This window comes from Odocoileus virginianus, chromosome 9, assembly GCF_023699985.2.
Source record: "Odocoileus virginianus isolate 20LAN1187 ecotype Illinois chromosome 9, Ovbor_1.2, whole genome shotgun sequence".
Classification (NCBI taxonomy): Eukaryota; Metazoa; Chordata; class Mammalia; order Artiodactyla; family Cervidae; genus Odocoileus; species Odocoileus virginianus.
The window spans coordinates 26230877-26258385 of NC_069682.1; the positions used below are offsets into that span (position 1 = coordinate 26230877).

Consider the following 27509-nt stretch of genomic DNA (forward strand, 5'->3'; position numbering starts at 1 on the left):
AGAAATGACAAAACATTGATAAGGGTGATTTTAATAACCTATAAACATCACAAGGAAGTCAAAAGCCAAGTTCTTAAAACTTCCTAAACTGTACCTGCTTACAGAGAAACTGCACTCTTTTAGGGACCATTGTTTTTGTAGAAAAAGCATGTCATAGAGGAATTTCAACTGAAAAATGAATTACAATAGTCATTAGACAACTCGATGCTTCCCATAATATGCTTACTATTTCAATATTAATTGTATTTTGGCATAGACATATCCAGTGAACTTGATGTAACTGTTTTTTAAATATTCCCATCACCTTAAGATATGGTATCTGTGTTAGTCACTCAGTCATGTCTGACTCTTTGTGACCCCATGGACTGCAGCCTGCCAGGCTCCTCTATCCATGGCATTTTCCAGGCAAGAATATTGGAGTGGATTGCTATTTCCTTCTCCAGGGGATCTTCCTGACTCAGAAATTGAACCCAGGTCTCCTGCATTGCAGGCAGACTCTTTACATCTGAGCCACCAGATAGACTGCCAAAATATGGAAGCAACCTAAATGTCCATCAATGGATAAATGGATAAAGAAAATGTTGTATATGTATGTGTGTGTGTGTGTGTGTATATGCATGCATACATACATACAATGGAATATGATTCAGTCATTTTATTTATTTATTTATTTTTTGATTCAGTAATTTTAAAAAACAAATGAAATCCTGCCTTTTGTGATTACATGGATGAACATTGAAGGCATTATGCTAAATTAAATAAGTCAGGTAAAGATATATACCATATGATATCCCTTACATGTGGAATCAAATCCAAATAAAAACAAAAAACCAACAAACATGCAAACAAACAAAAATCAAGCTCATAGATACAGAGAACAGATTGATAGTTGTCAGAGGTCAGGGGGGTGGGTAAATTGGGTGAAGGAGGGCCAAAGGTATAAATATCTGGTTATAAAGTAAATATGTCCTAGGATTGTAATGCACAGCATGGGGAAGAAACAGAAATTACAACATTCATCAGGCAATGGAATTCCTGCCATAATGTACTTAATACTTCAATATTAATTATACTAGAGGTACAGAAATATCCAGTGGGTTTGATGTAAATGCCTTTTCAATATCCCGCCATCACCTTAAATATGTAGCCAGCTCCACTTCCCATCCTCAAAGAGGGTGGAGGATAAGGGGTTAACTTTTAGGCTTCTTGTCCCCAAGTGTCCTAGCCTGCACTCTTCAGCCATGAAAGGAAGGAGATGGAGGAGCATGGACATTTCATGCATTTCATATGTGGCCTCCACTGGTAAAAACAAACCAATGCCTATGACTTGCTGATAGGGAGTAAGTAGTATCATTTTTATTCTCAGAAGATAATTAGATTGTTATTTTCATTTATGCTGGGATGCCAAAGTAGAGATGATGCTGTTATTTCATTTGTATGTTGCTTAATTTTTTGCATATTAATGAGATTAGATTGCATTCCAGTCCAGCCAGTATAACCATTTTGACTTCTCCCGCCCTCTACCTACCACAAATTTATCAGCAGTTCCAAAAGATTTCGCTAAAAATAGAGTATTTACTTTGTGAATTAAAGACCATGGGCTCAGTCAGTGATTTATTTTTTCCTTTCCCTGTGCATATTGGCCATCATTTCTCACTCCTCCTCTCCCGTTTTGGAGAGTCTACCATGCTCCATCACACGTGGTTTCCTAGGAGACACACTCACAGCCAGGAACCTCAAAGTACACATTTCCATTTTCCTCCCCAGCTCATCTCCTAGGAAGCTTTAGCTAATGAAACAAGGTGCAAATACATCAGCACTTTTAAAAATTACTCTACAAATTACTATACCGATTTCATACTCATTCACAGGAAGACCTCGTAATTGCCAACTGTGGGCTTTTTCCAGAGCAATCTCAGTTAAGAATCACACCTTAGTGATATCCTAGGTACTGAATTTGTCACACGCTCAGGGATCTCAAATGCTGCTCAGAGGCAGAGGCTGAGGTTATTGAAATTCCTTGACTTCTCAGTTCAAAGCTCCATGGGGTAGTTCTGGTCATTTATTTGCAGGAATAGCCCCCCATGCCTGGGAGAGTTGCTGCGCACTGCAGGAGGATGAGTATCTGATTGAAAGAATGGAACTTTCTACAGGGAGAGCAGCCATCCTCGCTGTAACCCTTCCTCCCTCCCTCCCACCCCCAGGCTTTGCTTCTTGGAAATGCTGTAGATTAGTTTTAGAGATGTTTAATTAATTTCTTTTATCCTTGTATTTTTCTTTCCTTTATTTTGGGAAGACAGCAGGCCCCCATGCCTCTCACTTCAGAAAGATTCCCACCCAAGCCCAAAGAAGAAGTAGCTTTCAGGGCACGTTCTACCCCACTTTCTAGTTTCCTAAAACTCAGCTTGTTGAAAAGATGTTGCCAGGATTCCCAAGGGAAGAAGAGGGAGAGACTGGGACACTGAGCAGCACAAAGAGAAGGCAATGTAATGCATTTATGCTGTCTCTTAATACACCAGAATCTGCCAGAAAATATATATGTAGCCAAACCAGATATATCCATGTGTTCCCATTAGAGAAGTCTAAAGATAGTAACTCAGCCAGTGAAACTGAAGTAAAATTATCTGGCTGGCATCTTGGTTGTTGCACTGACCAAGGGGGACATCTGGGGACAAATGTCTTCCTTCTGGACCACCTTTATTGAGCATCTTTGACTTAACTCATTACTGACCAGAGAGGTATCAATATGTTTTTAGAGAGTGATACAATTAATATGACTGTGAGAAGTTGTTAGAGCTTAAAACTGATCAAGAGTTTATTATACAACTTATGATTGCCATTATGACTCACATTTTGCTCCATTAGTTTTTTGTTCCAACCTGTGTATGTTATAAATCCAAGTTTATTACTGTAAAATTTTCAAAAATGATGCATCATGAAGTTTTAAGTAAAGAAGAATTTTTCAGTGAATTTTATTCAGATACTTTGATTATACAAACAACATATATACTAGTGTCTCAGAAGATGATAGTTCTTCAAATAAGTTCTGATTCAGACAGTGTGAATATTAGACCAACAAAAAACAAAAAAACCTGAGTGATTGATTCTGATACGGAAAGTGAAAATGAAACTCATGGTGCTGAAGAAGACTTTAGAGGTGTGTTGGGTATACCTATTGAATGTAATAAACTGTAAAGTGTTAGTGATACAACAGAATTCAGTTGTGGAAGGCCAAAATAAAAATTACTTGCCACAGGAGCTAGTTTCTACAAAAATCCCCCAGTCAATAATGAGTTAAGAATGTAGAGAAGAGAGAGTTCTCTAGCCTGGGATGTAGATAGAGGTCAGGTGGTTCCATGAGCAGTAGAGATCTTTACCCCACTCTCTGGTGGAGCCCCAGGAAGAAGGCAAGATCCAAGAAGAAGATGACTGCAAGGGGCTCCTTGGAATGCTGGACCCTGGGCACTAGGGTTCCTGGCCTTGGCAAAGACCCTGGGCCCCATACAAGGCAGCAAAGCAGAGAGCTATCCAACTTGCATCATGTAGGCTGGACAGTGAGCTGTCAGTGGTGACCATGATGTACTGAAGAAGACAGGTCTCCTATTTTCCGTGCACCATGAGAAAATAATGACAAGAGTAATCCCTGCTGATCTATAGGGATAAAGACTCAGATTCACATTAATTCAATTTAAGAAAATAAAGCAATGAACATTCTTGCACACCTATTCTTGTGCATGCATGCTAAGTCGCTTCAGTTGTATCCAACTGTGTGACCTCATGGACTGCCGCCCACCAGGCTTCTTTGTCCATGTGATTCTCCAGGCATGAATACTGGAGTGGGTTACCATTTTCTTCTCCACCCTTGTAGATAGACTAGGATTCAAATCTGTTGCATATCGATGTTAACTTTCGTATGTTGTCCCCTGAATGATTTTTAGGATGGAACCAGAGGATACAGATAGCATATACCAAACATGAGTGCTGATGCTCCCCTTCTGTGCTCTTGACAGACATGACTAATCAATCCACTACTCTTTCCACAACTGTACATGCACAGACAGAATCACAGGAACATCAACAAGGGGACCCAGGCAGCCACAACAACCAATCACACTGGTACAAAATAAGAATCCTGTTTGTCCTTCCTGACATAGAGCGAGGCCATACCAGTTGAAGGGGGAGTTGAAGGGGGAGCCACCCATAATGGTCATTCCCAGTATCAGTTATTTGAGAGAAGTAGAGGGCTGTTGTACAAAAAAAAACCACAACTCGGGAGTCACACCTTCATAGGCCTGTTTTCCTCCCTTCCCTTGTTCTGTGTCACAGGAAGTGCATTCCCAGACTCTCTGGTTGTTGTCTTTGTCAGTAGGGAGTTAAGAGGGAAGACAGCCTTCTATCAGGGCTGTCTCTCCTTCACTGTCTCTCTCTCCATGAACTTGGTTCTTATCAGGCAGCCCCTGCTGGAACTCTGATCCTGACAGATGGCTCAGGCTAGGAAGTTGAAGTAACCTTACCTCCTCCCCCTGTCCCTACAGTCTTATACGGGGGTGGGGGGGGGGGGGGGGACGCGACGGTGGAATAGTGGCTTCCTGCTGTCACTTCACCATCCCCTGTTCAGTTGCTTAGCTCTTCTAGCACCTGGGTAACCAATTTCCTGTCTTAGATGACCTGGGGCTTGAAACACATGGCTGGACCTGACACAGGAAGTAACAAACCGGAAATGATCTCAGAGAGGTGGGGCAAGAAGGTTATGTCTGTCTCTCTTTGACCTGAAGCTCTAGAGTGTGGATTTTGAAAGCTTCCAGCAGCTTTTGCAGGAACTGCAGGTGAGGAAGAAGGAAAGCTTCTGCCAAGGAAGGGGACAAGCAGGACCATCCACGAGGACTATAACATGAGTGAATTACTCCTCCTGAGAGAGATGAGAAACTCACAGGAAAATATTCCATTTGAGTCTCAGCTATACCAAGAGGTTTGATTTCACTTCAGAAATGTGTGGACCCCTTTCAAGGACAAAATAATTTTAGTTACTTAAATGTGCGTGACCATTAAAAAATATAATTTCTTTATGCTTAGAGTTCTTCCATTACTATAAAGTCAAATTTGTAACTTAAATACACATATATAAGTATAAAATCAATAAAATTCAAATTAACATCATTGATTGACCCTAGTGATGATGTTTTTGGGGGACTAAGACTAAATTCAGTGTGATTATGTTTCTGATTCCCACGTGGCAGTTTCTTTTGAGTGTGGCAGGCTTGTATTACCATGTACGGGGTGAGAAGTCAATTCTCCTCTCATTTTTTTCCCTTTTCAAACCTCTGCAAAACCTTCAATAATGCAGGGCAATGCCTAAGTCTGCATTTGGCAGAACCACATCATTTGTTACTAAGTAAATCTCTGCTCTTTCCTCTAGCCTGAAAGAAACAAAGTGGATGGTATAATCATGGGCCAGTGCTCAGCTATGAGGTGATCATCAGATGGTGTACAGTCCTCTCTGACTCTTTGTCTTTTGAAGATTATTGGGTAGAAATGCAAAATACAAATTCTCATAGAGGTCCCCCAAGAAGCAGAACTAGTAATAATGCCTCTGAGGCCCGCCTAGTTTTGGTGCAACAAATCCCAAGAGGTTCTCTCAGGGAAGCTGGATCACCAGGAAAAGGAACAAAAGGTTGGAGGATTCACTGCTATCTTTTTCCATGTGGAGATTCTCCTTCCTTCAGTTCAGTTCAATCACTCAGTCGTGTCCGACTCTTTGTGACCCCATGGAGCACAGCATACCAGGCTTCCCTGTCCATCACCAACTCCCGGAGTTTACTCAAACTCATGTTTATTGAGTTGGTGATGCCATCCAACCATCTCATCCTCTGTCGTCCCCTTTGCCACCTGCCCCCAATCCCTCCCAGCGTCAGGGTCTTTTCCAATGAGTCAACTCTTTGCATCAGGTGGCCAAAGTATTGGAGTTTCAGCTTCAGCATCAGTCCTTCCAATGAACACCCAGGACTGATTTCCTTTAGGATGGGCTGTTTGGATCTCCTTGCAGTCCGAGGGACTCTCAAGAGTCTTCTCCAACACCACAGTTCAAAAGCATCAATTCTTCAGCACTCAGCTTTCTTCACAGTCCAACTCTCACATCCATACATGACCACTGGAAAAACCATAGCCTTGACTAGACGGACATTTGTTGGCAAAGTAATGTCTCTGCTTTTTAATATGCTGTCTAGGTTGGTCATAGCTTTTCTTCCAAGGAGCAAGCATCTTTTAATTTCATGGCTGCAATCACCATCTGCAGTAATTTTGGAGCCCCACAAGAGTAAAGTCTGCCACTGTTTCCACTGTTTCCCCATCTATTTGCCATGAAGTGATGGGACTGGATGCCATCATCTTAGTTTTTTGAATGTTGAGCTTTAAGCCAACTTTTTCACTCTCCTCTTTCACTTTCATCAAGAGGCTTTTTAGTTCCTCTTCACTTTCTGCCATAAGGGTGTTGTCATCTGCATATCTGAGGTTATTGATATTTCTCCTGGCAATCTTGATTCCAGCTTGTGCTTCTTCCAGCCCAGCGTTTCTCATGATGTACTCTGCATATAAGTTACATAAGCAGGGTGACAATATACAGCCCTGATGTACTCCTTTTTCTATTTGGAACCAGTCTGTTGCTCCATGTCCAGTTCTAACTGTTGCTTCCTGACCTGCATATAGGTTTCTCAAGAGGCAGGCCAGGTGGTCTGGTATGTCCATCTCTTTCAGAATTTTCCACAGTTTATTGTGATCCAAACAGTCAAAGGCTTTGGCATAGTCAATAAAGCAGAAATAGATGTTTTTCTGGAACTCTCTTGCTTTTCTGATGATCCAGCGGATGTTGGCAATTTGACCTCTGGTTCCTCTGCCTTTTCTAAGACCAGCTTGAACATCTGAAAGTTCATGGTTCACATACTGCTGAAGCCTGGCTTGGAGAATTTTGAGCATTACTTTACTAGCGTGTGAAATGAGTGCAATTGTGCAATAGTTTGAGCATTCTTTGGCATTGCCTTTCTTGGGTATTGGAATGAAAACTGACCTTTTCCAGTCCTGTGTCCACTGCTCTTAGACAGCCTTAAAGAAGGTGAGCTTGGCTTTAGTAGCAGTAGCATGTAGCAGTAGTATGAAATTATCGTTTCATGAATTTTATGTAAAGAAAAGTTCTTTTTCTAAAAGTTTTCTCTTATGTCAAGGACAGAGCAAAGCAGCACATATCAAAAACCCCAGTAAAATCAAGCAGTCTCAGATCAGGTAATGCTGATTAATGCTATAAATACAAACACACATACACACATTAGTGACACATGTTAAGGTCATACATATAATGCAGCGCACAGTAGGGAGGGTGCTGGGATATTGGGATGATGACTTAGAAAGTACATGTAAGTTGGAAACAACCTTAATATACATCGACTGATGAATGGGTAAAGATGCGGTACATATATACAATGGAATATTACTCAGATATAAAAAAGAATGAGATGCCATTTGCAGCAACATGGATAGACCTAGACATTATCATACCAAGTGAAATAAACCAGAAAGAGAAAGACAAATATCATATGATATCACTTATATGTGGAATCTATGGGAAAAAAATACAAATGAACTTATGTACAAAACAGAAAAAGACTCAGAGACATAGAAAGTAAACATATGGTTATCAAAGGGAAAAGAGGAAGGGGAGGGATAAATCAGGAGGATGGGATTAACATATACACACTACTATATATAAAATAATCAACAAGGACCTACTGTATAGCACAGGGAACCCTATTTAATATTTTGTAATAATCTATAGGAGAATCCCCAGTTGGGAAGATACCCTGGAGAAGGAAATGGCAACCCACTCCAGTACTCTTGCCTGGAAAATGCCATAAACAGTCCATGGGGTCGCCAAGAATTAGTAATGACTGAGTGACTTCACTTTCACTTTATAGGAGAAAAGGATACATATATACAATTGAGGCACTGTGCTATACACCTGACTCTAATATAACATTGTAAACCAGCTATACTTAAATAAATAAAATTTTTAAAAAGAGAAAGTACATGTTAGAGTAGAATGACAGCAGATGGAGGTTTTGGTGGGAGGTAATCAAATACCTCTCTTACTTTCATCCTCTGGACACAATACAACGAGTACAATAAATGCTGCATATATAGACAAAAACATTTATGCTGTCCCTACCACAGAATACGGTGAAGAGAGAGTCATAACACAGGGAAATAAAATGTTCTGATGGTCATTGTCTTTGCATAACAATTAAGTAAATGTTAGGATGTCCATACCGCCCAGTCCAGATTTTGCTCCCAGTGTAGACACTGTGGAAACTTTTCCCATGAGTTCAAGGAGATGTATATAAGAGTGGACATGGCAATATTGCTTGCAATGATTGAAAGAGGTGAGAGAGGGATACATCCACCCACAAGAGAATGGATATAAGACGAGGTATATTCATGCACTGCTGTGCTCTAGCAATTCCTGCAGGAGGGAAAATGAATGGCCTGCAGCTACACACATCCATGTTGGTGATACACACATGCCCTGTTGAGTGGCGAGAACAAGTTGCAGAAGGTTCATACACTTAGGCACTGTTTCTGGGAAGCACTAAAATATACATACAATATCACTGTCTTTTCACAACAAATGTTGGTAGTAAAAATATAAATAAAGGTATAAAATGGTAAATCTCAAATTCAGAAAGGATGTCAACTCTGGGAAAGTAAGAAGGGGGATGATACTCTGTCAGCAATGTTTCATTTCTTAATCTGGGTGACACATATATAGGTCTACAGGTCTATATTCTTTATGTGTTTTTGTATACCTGAAATAAGTCATGATGAATAAGGCATTTTAGCCATTTTATGTATAACTCAATTATGCTTGGAAAATACTTTAATAGAAACCTTTGAAGATCCATAGACTCCTAGACATTCCTGGGCCACAGCTTGTAAATCTGAGCATGAGCCTTGTCTGATGATCTCATTGGGTTTATCAAAGAGGCTCATTAGTCCATCAAGACTCTCTTCATGAAAACATTAAGCTGTAAAGCAAAAGAAACTTTACAGCTATCCAGAGACATGTTTCCTTAGAGCAAATGAACTCATGTCAGAGTAGTTGGCTGTATTGCTGTTGTTGGTTCATTCATTTAATAGAGGTAGGTCTCCTGAGAGAACAGCAAAGGAACACGAATACTTTACACACAAAACTCACCACCCCTTGTGAACCCTGAGGTTCAGGTTTGAGTTAAGTCCAAACTGAATCTAAAACTAATGCAAAGCAACTCTCCTATGCTCTGTGAAGGAGGTCCCATACATCAGACCAACCTAATAAGAGGACATTCACAGCATTTGCTCTGATACTGTGGAAGTGACCTTAGATGGAGAGCCTTTGAGTCTTCTCCACAGCTCCTAGACTATCTTTTGCCCAACTGGAGCCCAGAACCTATCATAATCTGGCTCATTCTTTACTGGATAACCTTTATATGATACAATACCAGCAACCAATCACAGATTTGGGAGGCATTTGGTACAGTGGAAAGAAATGCAGGATTTGAGGTCAACTAAGGGGTCAGGTCCTGGCTCTAACCTCATGATGACTGTGATGATATTTAGAAAGTTACTTGACCATCTCAAGTCTCAGTTGCTCTGCTTTAGAATGAGGATGAAGACATTTTTGAAGAGCTGAGAGAAAAGCAGCATATGGCGCCTGCCCCCTGCACATGCCCTGAGACGTGGGCAAACCACCTAAGCCACCCCTTCAGCCTGACCCCTGGACACACCCCTACCCTCACCAGCTTCTCCCCTCCTCAGAGAGTGAGCGGGAGAGCAAGGGCACCTGTCACTTGTTCTCACTCTCCCTTACTGCAGCAGGAGCCCAATAAGGCCTTGCCTGGATTTCCTGTCTGGCCTCTAATCAGTTTCTATTGATTAAGGAGGCCAACAACCCTGATTGGTAACATTTACCCAGATGTCACACTAGAGGGGATAGTTTTCTTCATAGGTGATGGAAGCAGCTAGAGAAGAATTTTGAGAAGAAGAGTGACATGATTCAGTTTGTGTCTAAGAACAGTGGCTCTGTCATGAATAAATTGATGGATTAGAGGAAGTGAGTCTTGGCGACCAGAAGCCCAGTAAGGAGGCTCGAGTAAGAAGTCAGTCAAAAGATGATCACTTGCATTGCAAGCGTGATCTCGTGGATGAAGAGGAAGGAAGAGACGTAAGACAGAGCACAGAGATGAGAAACCAGGACATGGGAACTGAGGGGATATGAAGAATCAGGGGAAGAAGCGGGTGTAGAGACCAGGTCTTTGGGTTGAGCCTAGATGGAGGTGGCTGCCACTTAGTGAGGTGGGGACACAGGAAGGAGCAGCTTGAGGAGGTAACAATGAGTTCACGCTTATATTAGGTTTAAAATGTCTCTAGAATATCCAGTGAGTGAAAAAAGCAACAACAGAAACAAACAACTATTTGGATGTGTAGCCATGAAACTAGAGGGAGAGGTGTGGGCTGGGGTTGGAAATCATGGAGGATCAGCAGAGCCAAGAGATTCGACTCTGTTGTTTGAGGAGAGTGGAGAAAAATGCTCCCCCAGCTGACAATACCTTTGCATAGAGTGCCTTGGTGTCTGTAGCAACCAGCTAGAGAAAATCCCTACAGAAATGCGATTACACCAAAGGGAAAGATCTGAAACAACACTTGAAATGGCAAAGAAAAAAGAGAGAGAAAAACTCAAGTATTAATGTTAAATTGACTGAGAGGGAAGTGTGGAAAACAACCCCATGAACCACTTAGAATTGCTCTGTTCCCTGGTGTCCACATGCCCCCTCTGACCTGACCCCCATCCCTCCCACACAATGGGGGCATTGAGATCATTCATGCTTTGTGTGTGACCATCAGCTTTCATGGTCGAGGTCAAAGCGCTCTGGGCATTCATCCCACCAAATATGCTTATACCAGAGCTCCTGGGCTGCACCAGCATCCCAACTACAATACAGCACTGGGGAGAGCCGATGTTGTCAACATAAGCTATTAGAACAGCAATTGCAATTGACCAATATTAGACAAATCCCAGCTTTATGGCTTCTCTGGTTGTACCAACAAATCAGTTAGAGATGCCCTGTCTAGCATGGTGGCCACCAACCATCTGTGCCTACTGAACCCTTGAAATGTGGCCAGTCTGGGTCCAGAAGTGCTGTAAGCATAAAATGCACTCCATGTTTTGAAGATACTATAAAGAAAGAATGTAAAATATCTCATTCATAATGTTGATATTGATGACATGTGGAAATGATAATATGTTAGACGTTTTTAACAAATAAAAGATGTCATTAAAATTATTGGGTTGGCCAAAATGTTCATTAAGATTTTCCTGTAACATCTTACCAAAAACCTGAATGAACTTTTTGGACAACCCAATACTTATAGCTATGTCTATTTTTTTTTTTTTAATGTGGCTACAAGAAACTTTAAAATTACTCCTGTAGCTCAAATTATTTTTCTATTGGCCAGTGCTGAGTTAGAGAACTTGCATTCTCTTCACTGCTTGTTATATACTACAGCATATCCTTGGTACATACTATGATTTTACCCCTTAAATTGAAAACAAAGTACCTTACAGTAAATGTTAACATCTTTCCAATCTATCCACAATGCACATGCCCAAGAGCCCTACCCAAGAGCTAGCCATGATTTATTTAACCTGTAAATTAAACTTTGTCTTTTAGCCTATAGGAAAATATCTAAATTCTTCTCAATTTCTACGACATACACTAGCATTGGAATCATCTTCAGAAACATCAGTTTTGAAAGTGAATGAGAGCTACACATACACAAATATGAATCTCTCACCAAAAATCTGTAGAGACAGAAGAGTAATAGAAAGTCCAACTGTGTAGTTGGGGTTATTCTAGTTATCAAAATGAATTAACTAAGGACTTTGGTCTTTATCAAATTTCATCATACTCTACACTGCATTTTCTAACCTGGTTTTCCCAGTGCTAACTACATCATTTGACTTGAAATCTTTAGAGAAATAACTGTGTTCAGTTTTCCCATTTAGAAAATACATTGGAGTTCATGCTCTTCACGTAGATAAAGGAAACCTTCCAAGATGCAGTAGGATCCTCCTGGAGGCATCTTTATCCCTTTGAAGACACTCAGTTATTACCATTAACATAATTCCCTTTGAATACCAATGCGAAGTTAATTTATCCAATTGCTATCATCCACTTATGAAAAGCATCTCACTCAGTGAAAAGGAACGTGCCCTTTGGGGAGAACATTTTCTCCTGCTTCTAGCCTCTAGAGCCTGTGCTCAGATTCTTTTCAAGGGAAGGGACTGGGCTGCTTTGTCTGGTTTGTGGATCTTTAACATGTTCCCCTTTTGTCTGTACAACCTTGACAGAAAGAAACGAATTTACTCCCTGACACTTGATCCGAGCACTTAATAAACCCTTGCTGGATGGATAGGTAAATGAGATAGAATAACCGCCAGGTTACTTTCTCTTGCTCAGCAGCTTTGTTGTTGAGATCTCTTCTCCTGCTGGAAATGCACCAAATAGATCTGACTGGAAAATGAACAGAATTATTACAAATATATCAACTCTCTATTTTTTATAGGGCTTCCATGGTAGCTCAGCTAGTAAAGAATCCAGTTCAAAGATCCCAGTTCAAACCTTGGGTTGAAAACATCCGAGGGAGAAGGGAATGGCTACCCACTCCAGTATTCTTGCCTGGAGAATTCCATGAACAGAGGAGCATGGCAGGCTACAGTTCATAGGTTACAAAGAGTCGGACACGACTGAGCGATTTTCATTTTCTTTTCTTTATATTTCAGAAATGCTCAAAAACCTTCATCTATGCCCTCTCCTCCCTCAATCATGTTAAAATTTTCCTGCCACATTCATACTCCAGTTTAATTATACAGTATGAGCTCAGTGGCTTGAGGGCCCTCATCTGTGGTGTTTTTCCTAGGTACAAGTAGAATTTGGCTTACCGGCCACAGGATGTGGCCACCTGGGGCCCTGTTACCCAATCTGATGAAGCCAGGGGCCCATTCCTTTTCTGCTTCCACAGGGTCATCCAGCCAGCCTCCTCTGTGACTTCATAAAATCTCCTGGGCCAATAGGATTTTTGTTGGGACATGATGGAAAAGGTTTTAAACCAATCATGGCTTTGAGAATCCAAAAGTTACCAGGCTGTTTCGTGGTCTGTTGTTGGCTCTTTCATCTGCCTTCTGGGGAGCGCAACAAGCCTTGCATCCTGCATTTGCCCAGGTCTGATCTCCAAGCACCAAGGTCCCACTGTTGGGAGACAGGAGAGTTGATCCATCTGGGGAGACCCACAGAGGCATCTCTCTGCCTGTTCCCAGCTCTTTCCTCTCTGAGGCCTTGTAACCACTGCAGTAAAGACCACAGAAGATAATGCATCTTCAACTTGGTAAGATCTAAAGCACAAAATAAAGAAGGACTGCTCTTTCATGAAGGTGTCAGTGTGGAGATGACAAAACCAAAACCTGGAGCAGAAAACTGATTTTCTCGAGGTTCTGAAGAGGAAAACTTTCAGCTTCAGCTGAATCTACAGTCTTTTCTTCTAAACAATTTCCACATCGTCATCATTTGTTGTGAAGACCCTGACTGTAATGAGATCTAATTTATGCTCCAAAGGCGTCTGTTTTATTCTCAGCTCTTGGAGATGCACCTTGACAGGTGAGGGCTTGACTTTACAGGGACCTTGCAGTGGGGAGGGGCTCTACTTCTGCATTTCAGCCTGAAGACCAATGCTCTGCCTTTCCTACTTATGTTCATGACTATGGCAATTCATCCCAAACATTTGTCGTGAGACTTGCATTTTGGTATATATTCATTCACACAGGATACCAGTAATGGCTAACATTTATTATAATGTGACAAGACCCTGTAGCCATTATCTTATTTACTTCTCAAAACAGTCTATGCAGCAGTCCCCAACCTTCTGGGCACCAGGGACTGGTTTTGTGGAAGACAATTTTTCCACAGACCCGGGTGGGGTGATGGTTTCCAGATGATTCAGGCACCCTACATTTATTGTGCACTTTATTTCTATTACATCAGCTCCACCTCAGATCATCAGGCATTAGATCCTGGAGGCTGGGGACTCCTGATATGGTATTGGTTTCATCACTGTATGCATTTTGTACATGAGGAAACTGTCTCAGAAAAACACCCAAGTCAACAGCAGAGCTAGAGTGTGAACCACAAGTTTTACAGGTTTTGGGGAGTGTGATGTAGTCTATCGCCTGATTAGGAAAGGTTATGTTGCCTTGTGCATCTCCTCTCATTAAGCAAATAAATTGTCCTATGTAGTCCCCAACTTCCTCTCCACAATTCAGTTTGCTTGCAAGAGGTTGTTTGAAAAAAGAATAAAGTTGTTTCCTCTTTGCACCCAACTGAGTTGAGTGATTCAATACATGTAGCTCTTTGTAAAGGAATCTAGTGCATGCCTTGTCAGCAAACTTATATCTGGTTTTATTGGCTTTATGGTGAAAATTCACAGCATCATAAAAACAGGGAGTGTCTTAAAGGCTCCTCTTGGCTTCACAGGTAGAATGGTTCTTACCTGTCTAAGAAGCCTCTAGATGAGAAACCACATAAACCTTTATCAGGAAAAACATTTTGATGTCAAGAAACACTGCCTTGAATTTAATCTACAGCTGTCATGTTTCAGCTCCAGCAGTTTTCCTCTTATTTAAGTCTCCATTAAGATAAAGTACAGCCTGTCATTAGCGGGTGAATAATCTTGTGTATATTTAATGTGTTTGAAAGTAATTGTCAAGCCTCTGCCTTAGACTTCCCGACTCAGACTACAGCATTCTTCAGTCTGTACTGATTTCAAGGAGCTCTTTAAAAGGGAGATTTCAGTATTTTTTTCAGAATCTACGTATCAAGCAGGCAGAACACAATGGATCATTTCACATACTCCTCCATGGAGTCCTGGCAAAGTCTTGAGGATTTAGCACAATTCTAAGTGACTTGAAGGGTTTCCTATATTGCATGATAATTGATCTAAAGAGCCAGAGAGCTTTGCACTCTTTTGATTCTTTCTTTCGCTCTCTGTATTGCCTGCAATTTTAGGATGTTCACATCTTACATCTGTATCTAATGTTTCCAAAATTGCAGTGTGGTGGAGGATTGTCCTTGAAGTAACAGCAACTGCTGCATGGGACACTTACCCTGGGTGCACAAGAGCCAGATAGAATTCTGTGCTAACTTCAAATGCTTATACTGTTATCAGCTCAGTTTACAGTTCTCCTCAGTATCCCTTTCACAAATGGCCTGATCCTTTCAGAATGACTTCCCTTAGAAAATCACCCTATGCCACAGATCAGAAATCATTCTTTTTTAAAAAAGTAACTGAAGTGAAGTAATATCCACAATATCCTTGAGCAGAAATTAGGGAGGTTAAAACATAAGCAACACCTTCTCCTGGAAGTTAGCTAATTATTAATGGAAAGCAGATATAAAAGACCAGAGTGTCATGGTATTCTAAAAACCCAAGTGAGTACACAGAAGAGTTACTAACCTGTCAAGTTAAACTTTCTGGAAGTTAATACTCCATCCTTTGTAGAGAAGTTCATTTTAATCCATTACTGGGCAGTCACTTGATAAAACCCACCTTGGATATAAAATCTTTTGGACATAAAAGATAGACCTCACGTTTCTCAAAACATGGAAAATAAAGCTATCATATGATCCAGTAATTCTATTTCTGGGTATTTATCCAAAGGAAATGAAATCACAAGCTCAAAAAGATATTTGTGCCCCTTATTCATTGTCACACTACTCACAATAGTCAAGCTATGGAAGCAACAGAAATGTCTATCAATGGATGAATGGATGAAGAAATTGTTTTATACACACACACACATATGAAATACTATTCAGCCATAAAAATAAGGCATTCCTGGCCTTTTGTGACAACATGTATGAAACTTGAAGGAATTGTGCTAAGGGTGATAAGTCAGAGAAAGATGAATGTTGTATGATCTCAATCATCTCTCTCAAATGTGGAATTAAAAAAAAAACTTACAGAAAAAGAGATCACATTTGTAGTTACCAGAGGCAGGGGGTTATAGAGGGAACTGGAAGGAAGGTGGTCAAAATGTACAGTTTCCAATCATAAGATCACTCAGTACTAGGAATGTAATGTACAGTGTGGTGAGAACAGTGAACACTATTGGCTGTTATATTTGAAAGTTATTAAGAGCGTAAATCCTAAAAGTTTTCATCACAAAGGAAAGCATTTTTTGGTAACTATATGAGGAGCTGGATGTTAAATAAACTCGGTGATGATCATTTTGAAATATATATATGTATGTGTCTGTGTATATATATATTTGTTAAGTCATTATGCTCTACACCTTAAATGCATGCAGTGTAGTATGTCAATTACATCTCAGTAAAACTGAAAGGAAAAAACAAAAGATGAACTTTTAACCAAGCCATCTTCCCTTCCCTCCCTCCTCTCACCTTCCCTCCCCTTTCTTCTCCTCCTGCAAATTTTACAGCAGGCACTGGCAAGCAGGAATAACAAGAAGCTGAAAATGAGAGGAATTTTTCTGCCAGGCTCATTCACTGGAGGCAGTGCACAGAGGATTAAAGAGAATTATGGAAGTTGGGGGATTAAAAATCGAATTTAAAAGGGACACATTTAAAAAGTGCACAAAGAAGATTAATTAGAAAATTCTTTCCTGGACCCTCCTAGGAGAAATGACTCAATCAGTGTCTCTCTCTTCCTCCCTCCAGCCCCCAGTCTCTGCAAACATTATTTGTTATGGTTAGAATCCCGAGGCCTGTGTCGTGACCTGCCAGGAGACCAGTCACAAGTCTATCCATCAGCCTGCAGATGCACTGAGATTGCATTAAACATAAAAGGAAGAATAAGTAGTATACTCAAGTGAATCCAGCCACGAGCCGAAAGCTTCCGTGAGTCCCTGTGTCACTGGCAGCTCACTGTGACGCAGGAGGCCAGCTGCTGCCTGGTTTCCAGGTATGTCTAGTGCAGCCGCCACCCAGGAGATGCAGTGCTCAGGTGCCCTCCTTGCAAATGCCTTATTTGATCACTCAGGAACATTTTGCCCACCTCCTTTTGCCATTTTCAGTTAACCTCATGCATATTTATGTGTCGATTATGCAAATCCCAAGATAAAAATGCATTAAGCACCCATGATTTACCCTGGTTAAGTCTATTACACGGCGTAATGAAATTAGTGCATGATGTCCAATTTACCTCAACACTTGCTTTAAACTGTCAGTAAGTTATTAAGTAACCATAATACACCACAATTCAGTGCTAGGAGGCTTTCTTTGTCCAACATATTATGATACTCTGAAGTCAGAAACTTCCAGCTAAATACTTATGAAAGGGGGAAAATATTCCAGCATAGACTTAACGAGACACAGTGTGGATCAAAGTTTAAGAACTACACCCCACTGCCACTGATCTACATCTTTGGATAGATTTTTACAATTCACAGGGTAATTTCAACAACACGGGACAGAGCAATTAAGGAACCAAAGCTGAGACCCATCAAAAGGATCTCCTTTTGACTCCTGCACAGTCAGGTCTTGTCCCCTGAGTCAGGACGATACTGGAAGGTACCAAATTCAATGTAATTTGAATCTTCAATACAGATAAATCGATTTCCAGTGTCAGAAAGAGAGTTAAAAAGAATTCACAGAAGCAGTTTAATTCACACACACAAATCTCATGAAACCTAAAAATTAGTGGGCCTGAATGAGTCCATTTGTTATGTAGAGATTATGTTTGAACTCTAGTGGGACCACCCCCTACTCCATAGTTTCACTGGGTGATATAATGGTTAAGGGAAAAGCTGTGATGTGAATTAAACTGATAAACATAATATATGAGTAGTCTGACCCACTGACATTCATATCTCCCCCTGCAAGAGCATGCCATTCTAATTGGCCCACAGTGTGATTTACGCCACAGCCACTGTGCTTAGGTCTTCACTCATTTGCATTGGGAACTTCCGTCCAAGTCTATGAGAGTTGTACTTGCATTAAGGTTATGAGCACAGATTCATTGCTTTGATGGAAGCCTGACCATGCACAAGACTAGGTTAGAGTGCCAGTGGCAGCAATTTCAGAAGCTCGCCATACAGATTTCCATGCTATTCCCTAAAGCATTCATACCGCACCCTGTCAATAAAGAGACACAGGAATCCACTGTCATTTGCCACTCTCTTTGCAGTGGTACGCAACATAGGAAAAAATACCTGCTGTCTCTGCAGCACCTTGAATTGAGGCATGCTGCCTGCAACCATAATGATGCCAACTACATGCTTCAAGAGAGCAAGTGGAAAAAAAAAAAAAGAGCAAATGGGTCACAGAAGAGGTCTTGCAGATCAGTCAGCCAGTCAGCCCAGGGGCTGAGATTAGAACCTTTGGTAACAAATTCACTTGGGGCAGTCCGTCTAATGAATGACTATCACATGAGTGGGGACCAAGAAAGGAAGATAGGGAATTCTCCCCAAGGATGGAAGCTTTCATGCGTAAGACTCTAATTCTAATATTATCTTAAAACACTGTGGTCATGCTCATTAACAAGCAAGAGAAAAAATGCGCAATGACAAAAGAGTCTATTTGTGTTGGAATCACTAAATAGAGGATCAAAGAGGTGAAAATCAAATCAAAGCCATAATCTTTTGGCTTTAACTCTTTTGGGTGGTTATGGAAATAATTTCCCTCTGATTTCATTTTAGAAAAGGTAGTAAAACTTTTGGTGCACCCATTTCGAGTTACATGTGGATATAGCAGATATCAAATATAGTCCTCATCTGAGCTTTTAATGCCCCATCTTCACAGCATCCCTTTTTCAAGCGAAAAAGCAAACTCCAGCCCAGAGAGTAAGTTCCCAGAGCCTCCGGGAGAGGGTGAGCTGTTTCTTACAAGCGCCTCTAAATGTTAGAGGACTGAGTTCTAGACATCAGGCTAGCCCAGTGCACTGGACTCTTTTCCACGGGTCTGGCAGTTCCCTGAGAACACGCTGGCTTCCAGAATGCATTAACCTACTTTCCACTGAGGATTCCCTGGCCCTCTCGCTCTAGAGAAGAGGAAGAGACAAGAGCATATTTCGAGTGGGAGCTGGGCATGCTCTGCTTTCAAACATGTTACTCTTTCTGCTTAACAGCAGTGCAGAAATTGGTACTTCCTGCAATGAGCTCTGAGGGCTGCACAGCCTCCGAAGAAGAGTAATTGGAAATCCTGCTAAAATATGGCTGTCTAATCACCCGAGAGGAGAACTCATTCACCAAGATTCCCATTGTCCGCACTGACAGATGGTTCTCTCCCCCCCTGCTTCCCCTTCCCAGGATCGCACTGCCTTTGAGGCGAGCCTATTCTTTGAGAGATCCAGTTGCATCTGCCAGCCTAGTTCTGAAACAAGACAAAAGCTCCCTGAGCCTCCCATTCACAGAAGCCCGAGGACACCTCAGCCGCCTTTCCTTTACCTTTGAGCGGAATCAAAAGAAATGGAGATCCACTCCCCTTACCTTCGTCCTCATCGGAGACAGGAGCCCTTCCATTTTGGCAGAATCCTCATGCCAGTTTCCCTCTCCTCCAAGTTACTCTGTCTGCGCGCTGTCTTCAAGCATCCCACAAGAAAAGAGCCATGCCGGGAGTCGCCGGTCACTCCCCTCTTCCCGGAGGCGCCTTGCCACCCTGTCTAACTTGAATCTCCGGTGCCTGAAAAGCGCTGTTCCTGAAGAAGCCTGCTCCTCTCCTCGCCCTCTTCCCTCGCTCTTTCTCTCTCTCCCGCGCTCTCTCTCCCCTCCCTCCCTCTCCTCCCTCTCTCTTTCCATAATCTGCCTACAGCTCTCTGTGTACCAGGCTCACTTGACAAATGATCCCTGTCTTAGGTACCACATTTGAGCCAAGAAAAGTGATCTGCACCAAAGCACAGGGACAGCTCATCCCGGACAGGAGGCGAGGTGGCTTAGCTGTTCCCCAGGGCATCCCCCTGCTCCCCAGGATCCACTGGCAGATGCTCTCTCTAGAGCTGACAGCCCAAGGCACTGCGGAGTTGTTCATTCATTCATTCATTCCTCTTTTAAGGAATGGACCCAACAGCCGTGCATCCAGTAGCCACCATTATTCAGCTGGTTTTCTGGCTGGTGTGCAGAAAGCCAAAAAAGAAATCTCATCACTTGGATATTTCTAGGTTACCTTTTTTTTTTTTTTTTTTTTTAAGCTCAGTGTTGACATAACATCTGGATAGTTAACTGGGTTTTCCTGCTGTTTGGCCAGATGTGTATGAACGTATAGGCAGAGCCTCTTCCTAGGAAAACTTTCAAAAGCAGATTTATGGACTCAGTTCCTGAAGGGCTAAGCATGAAATATTAAGTGTGAGTGCTGCCCAGGACTCCACATAAACAAGGATTGAGTGTTTCATTCAGCCTTGTTGGTTGGTCCCTTGTAAAAACTAGACAGTGAAAAATATTGCCAAGATCGGGGTCAGAGCATAATGAAATTGAAAAAGATGAGGTTTTCTGGAACTTTTTTATGTTTGAGAAATTCTCTATGTGGAAATAATTTGAAATCTCTACACCATGTGTGTGACACGCACATACTATATGTGAACTCATCAATGAAATTTAAAGTTAATGCTCCCTGGAAGAACTTACTGCTTTTATGCCTGACTCTCAATTAATCTCCAGGATAGGGGTGACCCACATGCTGACCCCCAGATGGTATCAGAAGTTGCTCCTCTTATCCAGCCTCTTCTTTCATTTGTATTCTTCATCCTTCGTTTGTGTTCTTTGCCCTTCATGAACCTGTGTTTTCTCCTCTAGCTCACACACTCACATTCTAAAGATTCCCAGGGTCTACACCAACACTTTCACCCTCTGATTCCTCTCCTCTCTCAGCCCTTTACTCTTCACCTTTCTCTACTACATGACACGTGCACAACTGTAACCTCATTCTAATTCAACCAATTATATCATCATTTGGCTTGAGTCTTAGCATCCGGACAAATCCTCAATAACCCCCAGCATACTGAGTTCAACACTCTGCCTTGATCTTTGGCATTCTGGGGAGTCTCTGGACCTTGTTCTTTTAGTTACTAGCTTAAACATGACATTTTTGTATTCAGCATACTAATATTCAGGGGTTATTTAACCTTTTATGTATTCAGTCATCTATTTGACCAACTTATAACGTACCTACTATGATTGAGGACCTATTTGAGTTTCAGGTGATACAGCAGAAAATGGGATGGAGAAAGCTCTAGCCACCTCATTTTTTATATCAACCTCTGCCCATCCATGTTCTTGTGTTTCTCTGTAGGCTTGTCACCCCTCCCAGGAGATTCCCCTTCCACTATGGCTCCACTCATCTTCTAGCGGGATACCCATTAGTCACTTTCTGAAGCAACTAAAAACCAATCTGTTCCACAAGAATTCCATTCCTCCACCTCCATGTTTAATTATATTCCCACCTCCCAAATCCTTCCTTTATCTCCTCAAGGGCTTTATTTGGGAGAGGGAGAAAATCACTCTTGGTTTTTTAAAGACAGCAGTGCTCATCTGCCCCACTTCCTAGCGCTGGACATTGAAACAGGCTTGCTATCCCACTCATTCTGACACATCACCCATTCCAGCCAGCTTTTATCCTCTTTGACATCTCAACAACCTGGACAAGGTACATCCATCTTGTGCCTTTTATTTTCCACAAATCTTTCCTGAAGCTTTCTGTTTGGTCTTGTTCTTTCCTACTCCTAGAACCCGACTCACCCAGGATTACCAATTCCAATCACTTTTCTCAAACTTTCTCTTTGCCCTTTTTTGATTTTGCCACAACTAACCACTTCCTGCTTCTTGTCTCTCTCTTTGACCCTGAATCTCTCAGAGGGTTAAAGTAGTACAACAGAGTGGGACTATGTCAAGGTTTTTTAAAAAATAGACTGACATAGACTGACTATATGTTTGAGGCTAGTTGGTTTCTGACAAACTCAAAGCATAGTTTTTGGAACCATAACAGCCTTCCTGAGCCAGAGGAGGAAGCTTGACGAAGGAATTTTGGATCTCCTATGTCATCACACCACACAAAGAAAGTGTAATTTTTCTGGTTACTCATACTCCATACCTCTAGAACCTGAAGTCTGCGGTTGCTCACCACATTCACAGTGGTCTGAAAGGTCCCTGACTAACCCAAACCTTTAAACATTGATAGGACCTGGACCAAATTAGGATCTTGAGGTGATGCTGATGGTGGTGGTAAAGATGAAGATGATGATGGCTATTAAATACTTAACTTGTACTAGATGCTGGACTAAGTGATTTTCATCATTAGCTCACATCACCCCCTCAACTACCCTAAGAGGGAGGTAATGTGCTCATTGCTATTTTGTGGATGTTTTGGCTAAGTAATTTGCTCACACAATGGACCTCCATTTAGCTCAATAAGGCCACAGTTAGTGAGAACACTAGTTCCTTCCCATCTCTTTCAGCAACTGGAGACATATAAAGAGTTAACGGTCTGTTTTTTATTAGTTACAGACCGCAAATTAAGCATTTGAAACTGCATTGTTTTAGGCTATTGTGTTAACTTTAGTACCTTATTCATTGATGAAACCTATCAATATTCATTGGCCATCCACCTCAAGTCAGTTACCACGTAAGACACTTATCAAGCACATTTGTCTGGTGTTTATTAAAGATAATGAGTTATTTGTGAAAAGGAATATACCAGTAAATTTACTGTCTATATCTAAGTCCTTTAAATACTGACCATTCCATCTCTTATATCTAAATTCATTAGATTTATTTGGGGGATGGGAAGGGGCAGATGGTGGTGGTGGTAGGGTTTCAGGAAATATTCTAACCTGAGCAATAGATGTGCAATGTCAGTTGACAATAATCACCAGTTCATTAGACCTCCTGACACTCTTAAGGATGATTAATGTTGCCAAAATATGCAAAAGTGGGAACACTCATTCACATCTCTTCCCCCAGATTTCCTTAGATTGAGGCATTCTCCATGTACTATTTCATGTTCCAGAAGAGTTCCTTCTGCTTCAAAAAGGGCAGGAGTTACAATCTGGGATTAACTCAGCCTTGGAAGAACAAGTCAATGGATATAAAATATACAGAAACTGGTAAAATATCAGTTAAGTTTACATCACAGTGAAAGAGAGTCTTGGCTCAAGGAATTTCCACTGCACAGTAGGGGCTTCTGACATTGGAGGCAACATTCCTGCCCTAAGGAACCTCTCAGCAAATGCATTTGTCCTTTGGGCCATCCATCTTCCCTATTTTGACATTAAAAAAAAAGAAGAAAGAACTTCATAATAAACCTCTCTAGGCCAGAAGACTTGGAAATGTCACAAAGGCCATCAGACAGGTCTCTGTCAGAGGCTCAGGTTTCCCATCTCTCGCTTTAAGATGCTGACCCTTTCTTCCCCACCCTCTCCATCTTCAAGGTTAATTTCTATGGTCCCTTGTAGTCTCTGGGGACCACATCCAGTTGCACATTTGAGGCTCGTTATCTGAGGATGTTATTCAAAGGGGAAACACTGACTGAAACTGCCGGCTCTGGCCAGGCAAGCAGTAGCACTAGCCACTTGCATGAGTTACCTTAGCAACAGGAGGTCCTGGAAAGGAACATGGAACTAAGAGCCTACCACCAACTGGAAGAATCTGGAAAAGGTCAAAAGGAGAGAGGCGACACTAGTCCACATGTCTGACCAATCTCCCAGAATCCTTCTCGCTGGAATTCATCCTGACCGAGTGATGTGCATGCACCACCAGGAAGGACCCTGAGTCAGAATGATGGGCAGAGACAACCTGGAAACTAACTGCATCACCATAAAACCCGAGACTATGAGCCATGTGGCAAAGCTGTTCTCCTGGGTTCCCTTACCCTCCTGCTCTCCACCCGGGTCCCCCTTCCCAAAAAAGTCTCTTGTTTTGTCAGCACATGTGTCTCCCTAAACAACTTCCAGGTGTTAGACAAGAACCCACTCTAGGGTCCTGGAGGGGTTCTCCTTCCTGCAACAGTATTGCCTGGCTTCATAAACAGTTTTTTATTTATTAAGGTAAGAAGACTGTGACCTGACAACCATCAGGGTTTTCCCTCCATGACCCATCACTCCTTACTTCTTGTTGGGAAACTTTGTCATTAAGACTGAGGCTTTCAGGTGATGTGATGAGCTGGTTGGATGGCATCACCAACTCGATGAACATGAGTTTGAGCAAGCTCCGGGAGTCGGTGATGGACAGGGAAGGCTAGTGTGCTGCAGCCCATGGGGTCGCAAAGAGTCGGACACAACTGAGCGACTGAACTGAACTTGCAGATGATAAAGCACAGCAAAGACCTTATTCCTGGATGGGGGGTTCCAGTTATCTTGGGCAACACTCTGAGTGTCACTTTAGCTCATGCCATACCTTCCCCTTCCATTTTCACTTTTCCCTGCCCCTGCCCTTGATCTTGGGCCACACGTATTTACTTTGCTTTATAATGTAAATACCATGGCATATCACAGAGAAAATTTCCACTTACTCCACACTGAACCAAAGTAATCAATGACAATTTTGAATTAATATCCATATGCTTGAATTTATGTTTGTATCTGGTAAGAAGAAGCATTCTCTAAGTTATCACAATACAAAAATTATATACCAATTGACATTTTTTCCAAGTGCTTTCACATGCATTTCCTTTTCAGAACCTCACAATAATCTTGTGTGGTGTGGCAGGCATTAATTTCCATCTTGCAAAGTTGGAGAGGGGAGTGGGAAGAAAGTAACATTTATCAGCTACTGACTTTGTTCTAGCTTTGAGGTGAGTAGTCCTGAGTACCATCTTGTTTACTCTTCAGTGGTGCATTATTATCCCCATTTAACAGATGAAAGAACAGAGACTGAGAGAATTAAGTATCATGGTACATTGTATCATTTAGCCTCAACCCTTCATGCATTTTGTTATCTATGCCATCTTCCACCTAGACTTCACTCTACTCTCTCAGTTCCTCTGGGTGTGGCTACACGACGGACGGTGCGAGCCAGTGGGATGCTAGCAGAGGCGTTAAAAATAGATGGCTGACAATGCCCACCGGAAGGGCGTGTCTCGGGCAGTCTCCTGGTCCCTGGCAGTGTGTCTGTCATGCAGCCAATGGATACAATGACTTATCCAAGATCACAGTTCTGAAAACAGTACAACCAGTACAGCGGGACAGACACACATCTTCCAAGTCCAAATTTCATGTTTTCCTACTCCAGATAGTTCTGAAAGCAAGTCATGCAGAGTTTGATGGAAATGATGATCATTCAAGTATTTTCCAGACCTCTGGATCAATATCTGAGTTTCAAGACACACACTAGCACTTTTATGTTACTGAGTATCAAGCACAAGACTGGCAACATTTCATTCTCAATGCTTTTTTTTTTTCCTCCACTATTTTCATTCTAAAATTGAGGAAGCCTGGGGGAAAGTGGGTGTTAGGTTTTAAGTCTTGGTTGATCAGTCATCTTGTCTTTATGATCTTTCAGATACTCTGTCCCATTTTCTAAAGAACTGGTGATTGCCAAAAGTTGTCAGCAATCAGTGCCACAGTTAATTGGAATCTAGCCCTGGGAGACATCTTACTTCAGCAGTTCATGACTTTCTGAAAAAGTGCCACACAGTGGGAAAAAAGAAACTGCTTTTGTTCATCCTCATGCAGGCTTTAAGTGGAAATGGGTCTCTAGCTATTCCTGTGTTGTACAAAAAAGGATAAAGAACAAAGTGACATGACTTTGCAAGACCTTTAAAAAGAGGTGTTTATATTTCTCTCTTTCTTTTCTTTAAGGTTTTTGGTTTAAGTGATTTTGTCAAGAGTGAGGAAACCAACAGCTGCTGTGGCCTCAGCCCATTACTCTGGTATTTGCTTAGAAGACCTTTGAGAACACAGATAAGGAGAAAAACCAAAACAGGGTATCTGGACCCAAGACACTGAGGAAGCTGCTGGCATTTTCCTTCCTTTGGACCGACCCTGAGGAAGAAGGAGAGGCAGCTGGATGTTCCTTTAACCCTCTCCACCCTCTTCCCTGCAAAGAAGGCATCTGTTAGCATTTTTAAAGCCCTCCTGTTTCTCTTGGGGTCCTTATTTCAAAGCTACAAAATAAGGCATTGTGCTGAAGAATATTATGCAAGGGAAACACCTTTTCTTGATCCTTCTCTCAAAATGTTCAGGAAGGTCAGGCTGTAGACAAATCACTTTCAGAAATCAAACCCTGGGCACAGATGGTACAAAAATGATAATGATATGCAGAGAGGATGGGACAAAAATGACAATGATATGCAGAGAGGTGAATCCCAGCAGTTTCCAGCTCGGAGATTTCTTTGAACCCTCCAGCTGTGTAAATAGAACAAGAATCTTTTTTTCCCAATGTGCCCATCCTGCACCCTGAGGGTGTGAAAGAGAGCCCCCATCTTCTATCCTAAAAGCACCTCATTAATGACTGAGCTCATTGAAGCTGGGCCCCAGGACGCTGCAGATTCTTTCAAATCACATGTATGTGTTAAGAAATGTCTTAGTCCTTTCAGGCTGCTGTCATAGAAACACCATAGACAGGGTTGTATGTTAGCAACAGAAATTTACTCTTACAGTTCTGGAGGCTGGGGAGGCCAAGATCAAGGTGTCAGCAGACTCACTGTCTGGTGAGAGCCCACTTCCTAGTTCATAGACTGTTGTTGTTTTCTGTGTCCTCACAGGGAGGGAGGGACAAGGCAGTTCTCTGGAGTCTTTTTCTAAGGGCACTCATCCCATTCAAGGGCTCCACCCTCACAACCTAATTATTTCACAGAGGGCTCACTTCCAAATAACATCACATCACTTTGGGGATTAGGTTTCAACATTTGAATTTGGGGGGAGGGGCACAAACATTTTGTCTATAGGAAGACCCTACTGTATGTTAGGCCCAGCCAGAGGCTCTGCTCTGAGATTACCAAGCTAATGACGACTAGCCATGGCTCTTGAAGAATTTCAAGGATTGGAGATGAAAATGCCTTCAAAGACCTGAATGATACCGGAGAGAACTAGCATAGAGGGTTGGACAATTAAAGTGGAACCGAAGGTGGGGAAGGACTGATTCACCTCACACTGTGGATGAAGACTTCATAGGGAGGGCTATTCTTGTGGCTCCAAGACCATTATGTGGACAGTGTATGAGGCTGACTGTTGTCAGGTTGGTGGAATGAATGTGGAGAAGGGTCAGACTAAAGAGAGGAGGTCAGGCAGAGAGGTTAACATATGAAAACGAAACACAGGGACTTCCCTGGTGGTCCAGTGGTTACGAATCCACCTCGCAATACAGGAGACATGGGTTCAATCCCTGGACAGGAAACTAAGCTCTCACGTGTCACGAAGCAAGTACTGAGCTTGCACACTGCAAGTTGAGAGTCTGTGTGATGCAACAAAAGATCCCACTTGACGCAATGAAGATC

General features: G+C 41.9%; 1 protein-coding gene across 5 annotated transcripts in view; it reads right to left on the reverse strand.

The window, feature by feature from the left end:
- Positions 1-27509, reverse strand: part of FRMD4A (FERM domain containing 4A) — a 683539-nt gene that overhangs the window by 484035 nt on the left and 171995 nt on the right. Inside the window, exon 1 of one of the 5 annotated variants that reach the window (XM_020881296.2) lies at positions 19577-19802. The exons of the other annotated variants lie outside the window; for them this stretch is intronic. Coding sequence (XP_020736955.1) covers positions 19577-19609 — 33 coding nt within the window. The 5' untranslated portion in view covers positions 19610-19802. Of the gene's footprint in view, positions 1-19576; positions 19803-27509 lie in introns of those variants that run through there. 5 annotated transcript variants of the gene reach the window in all.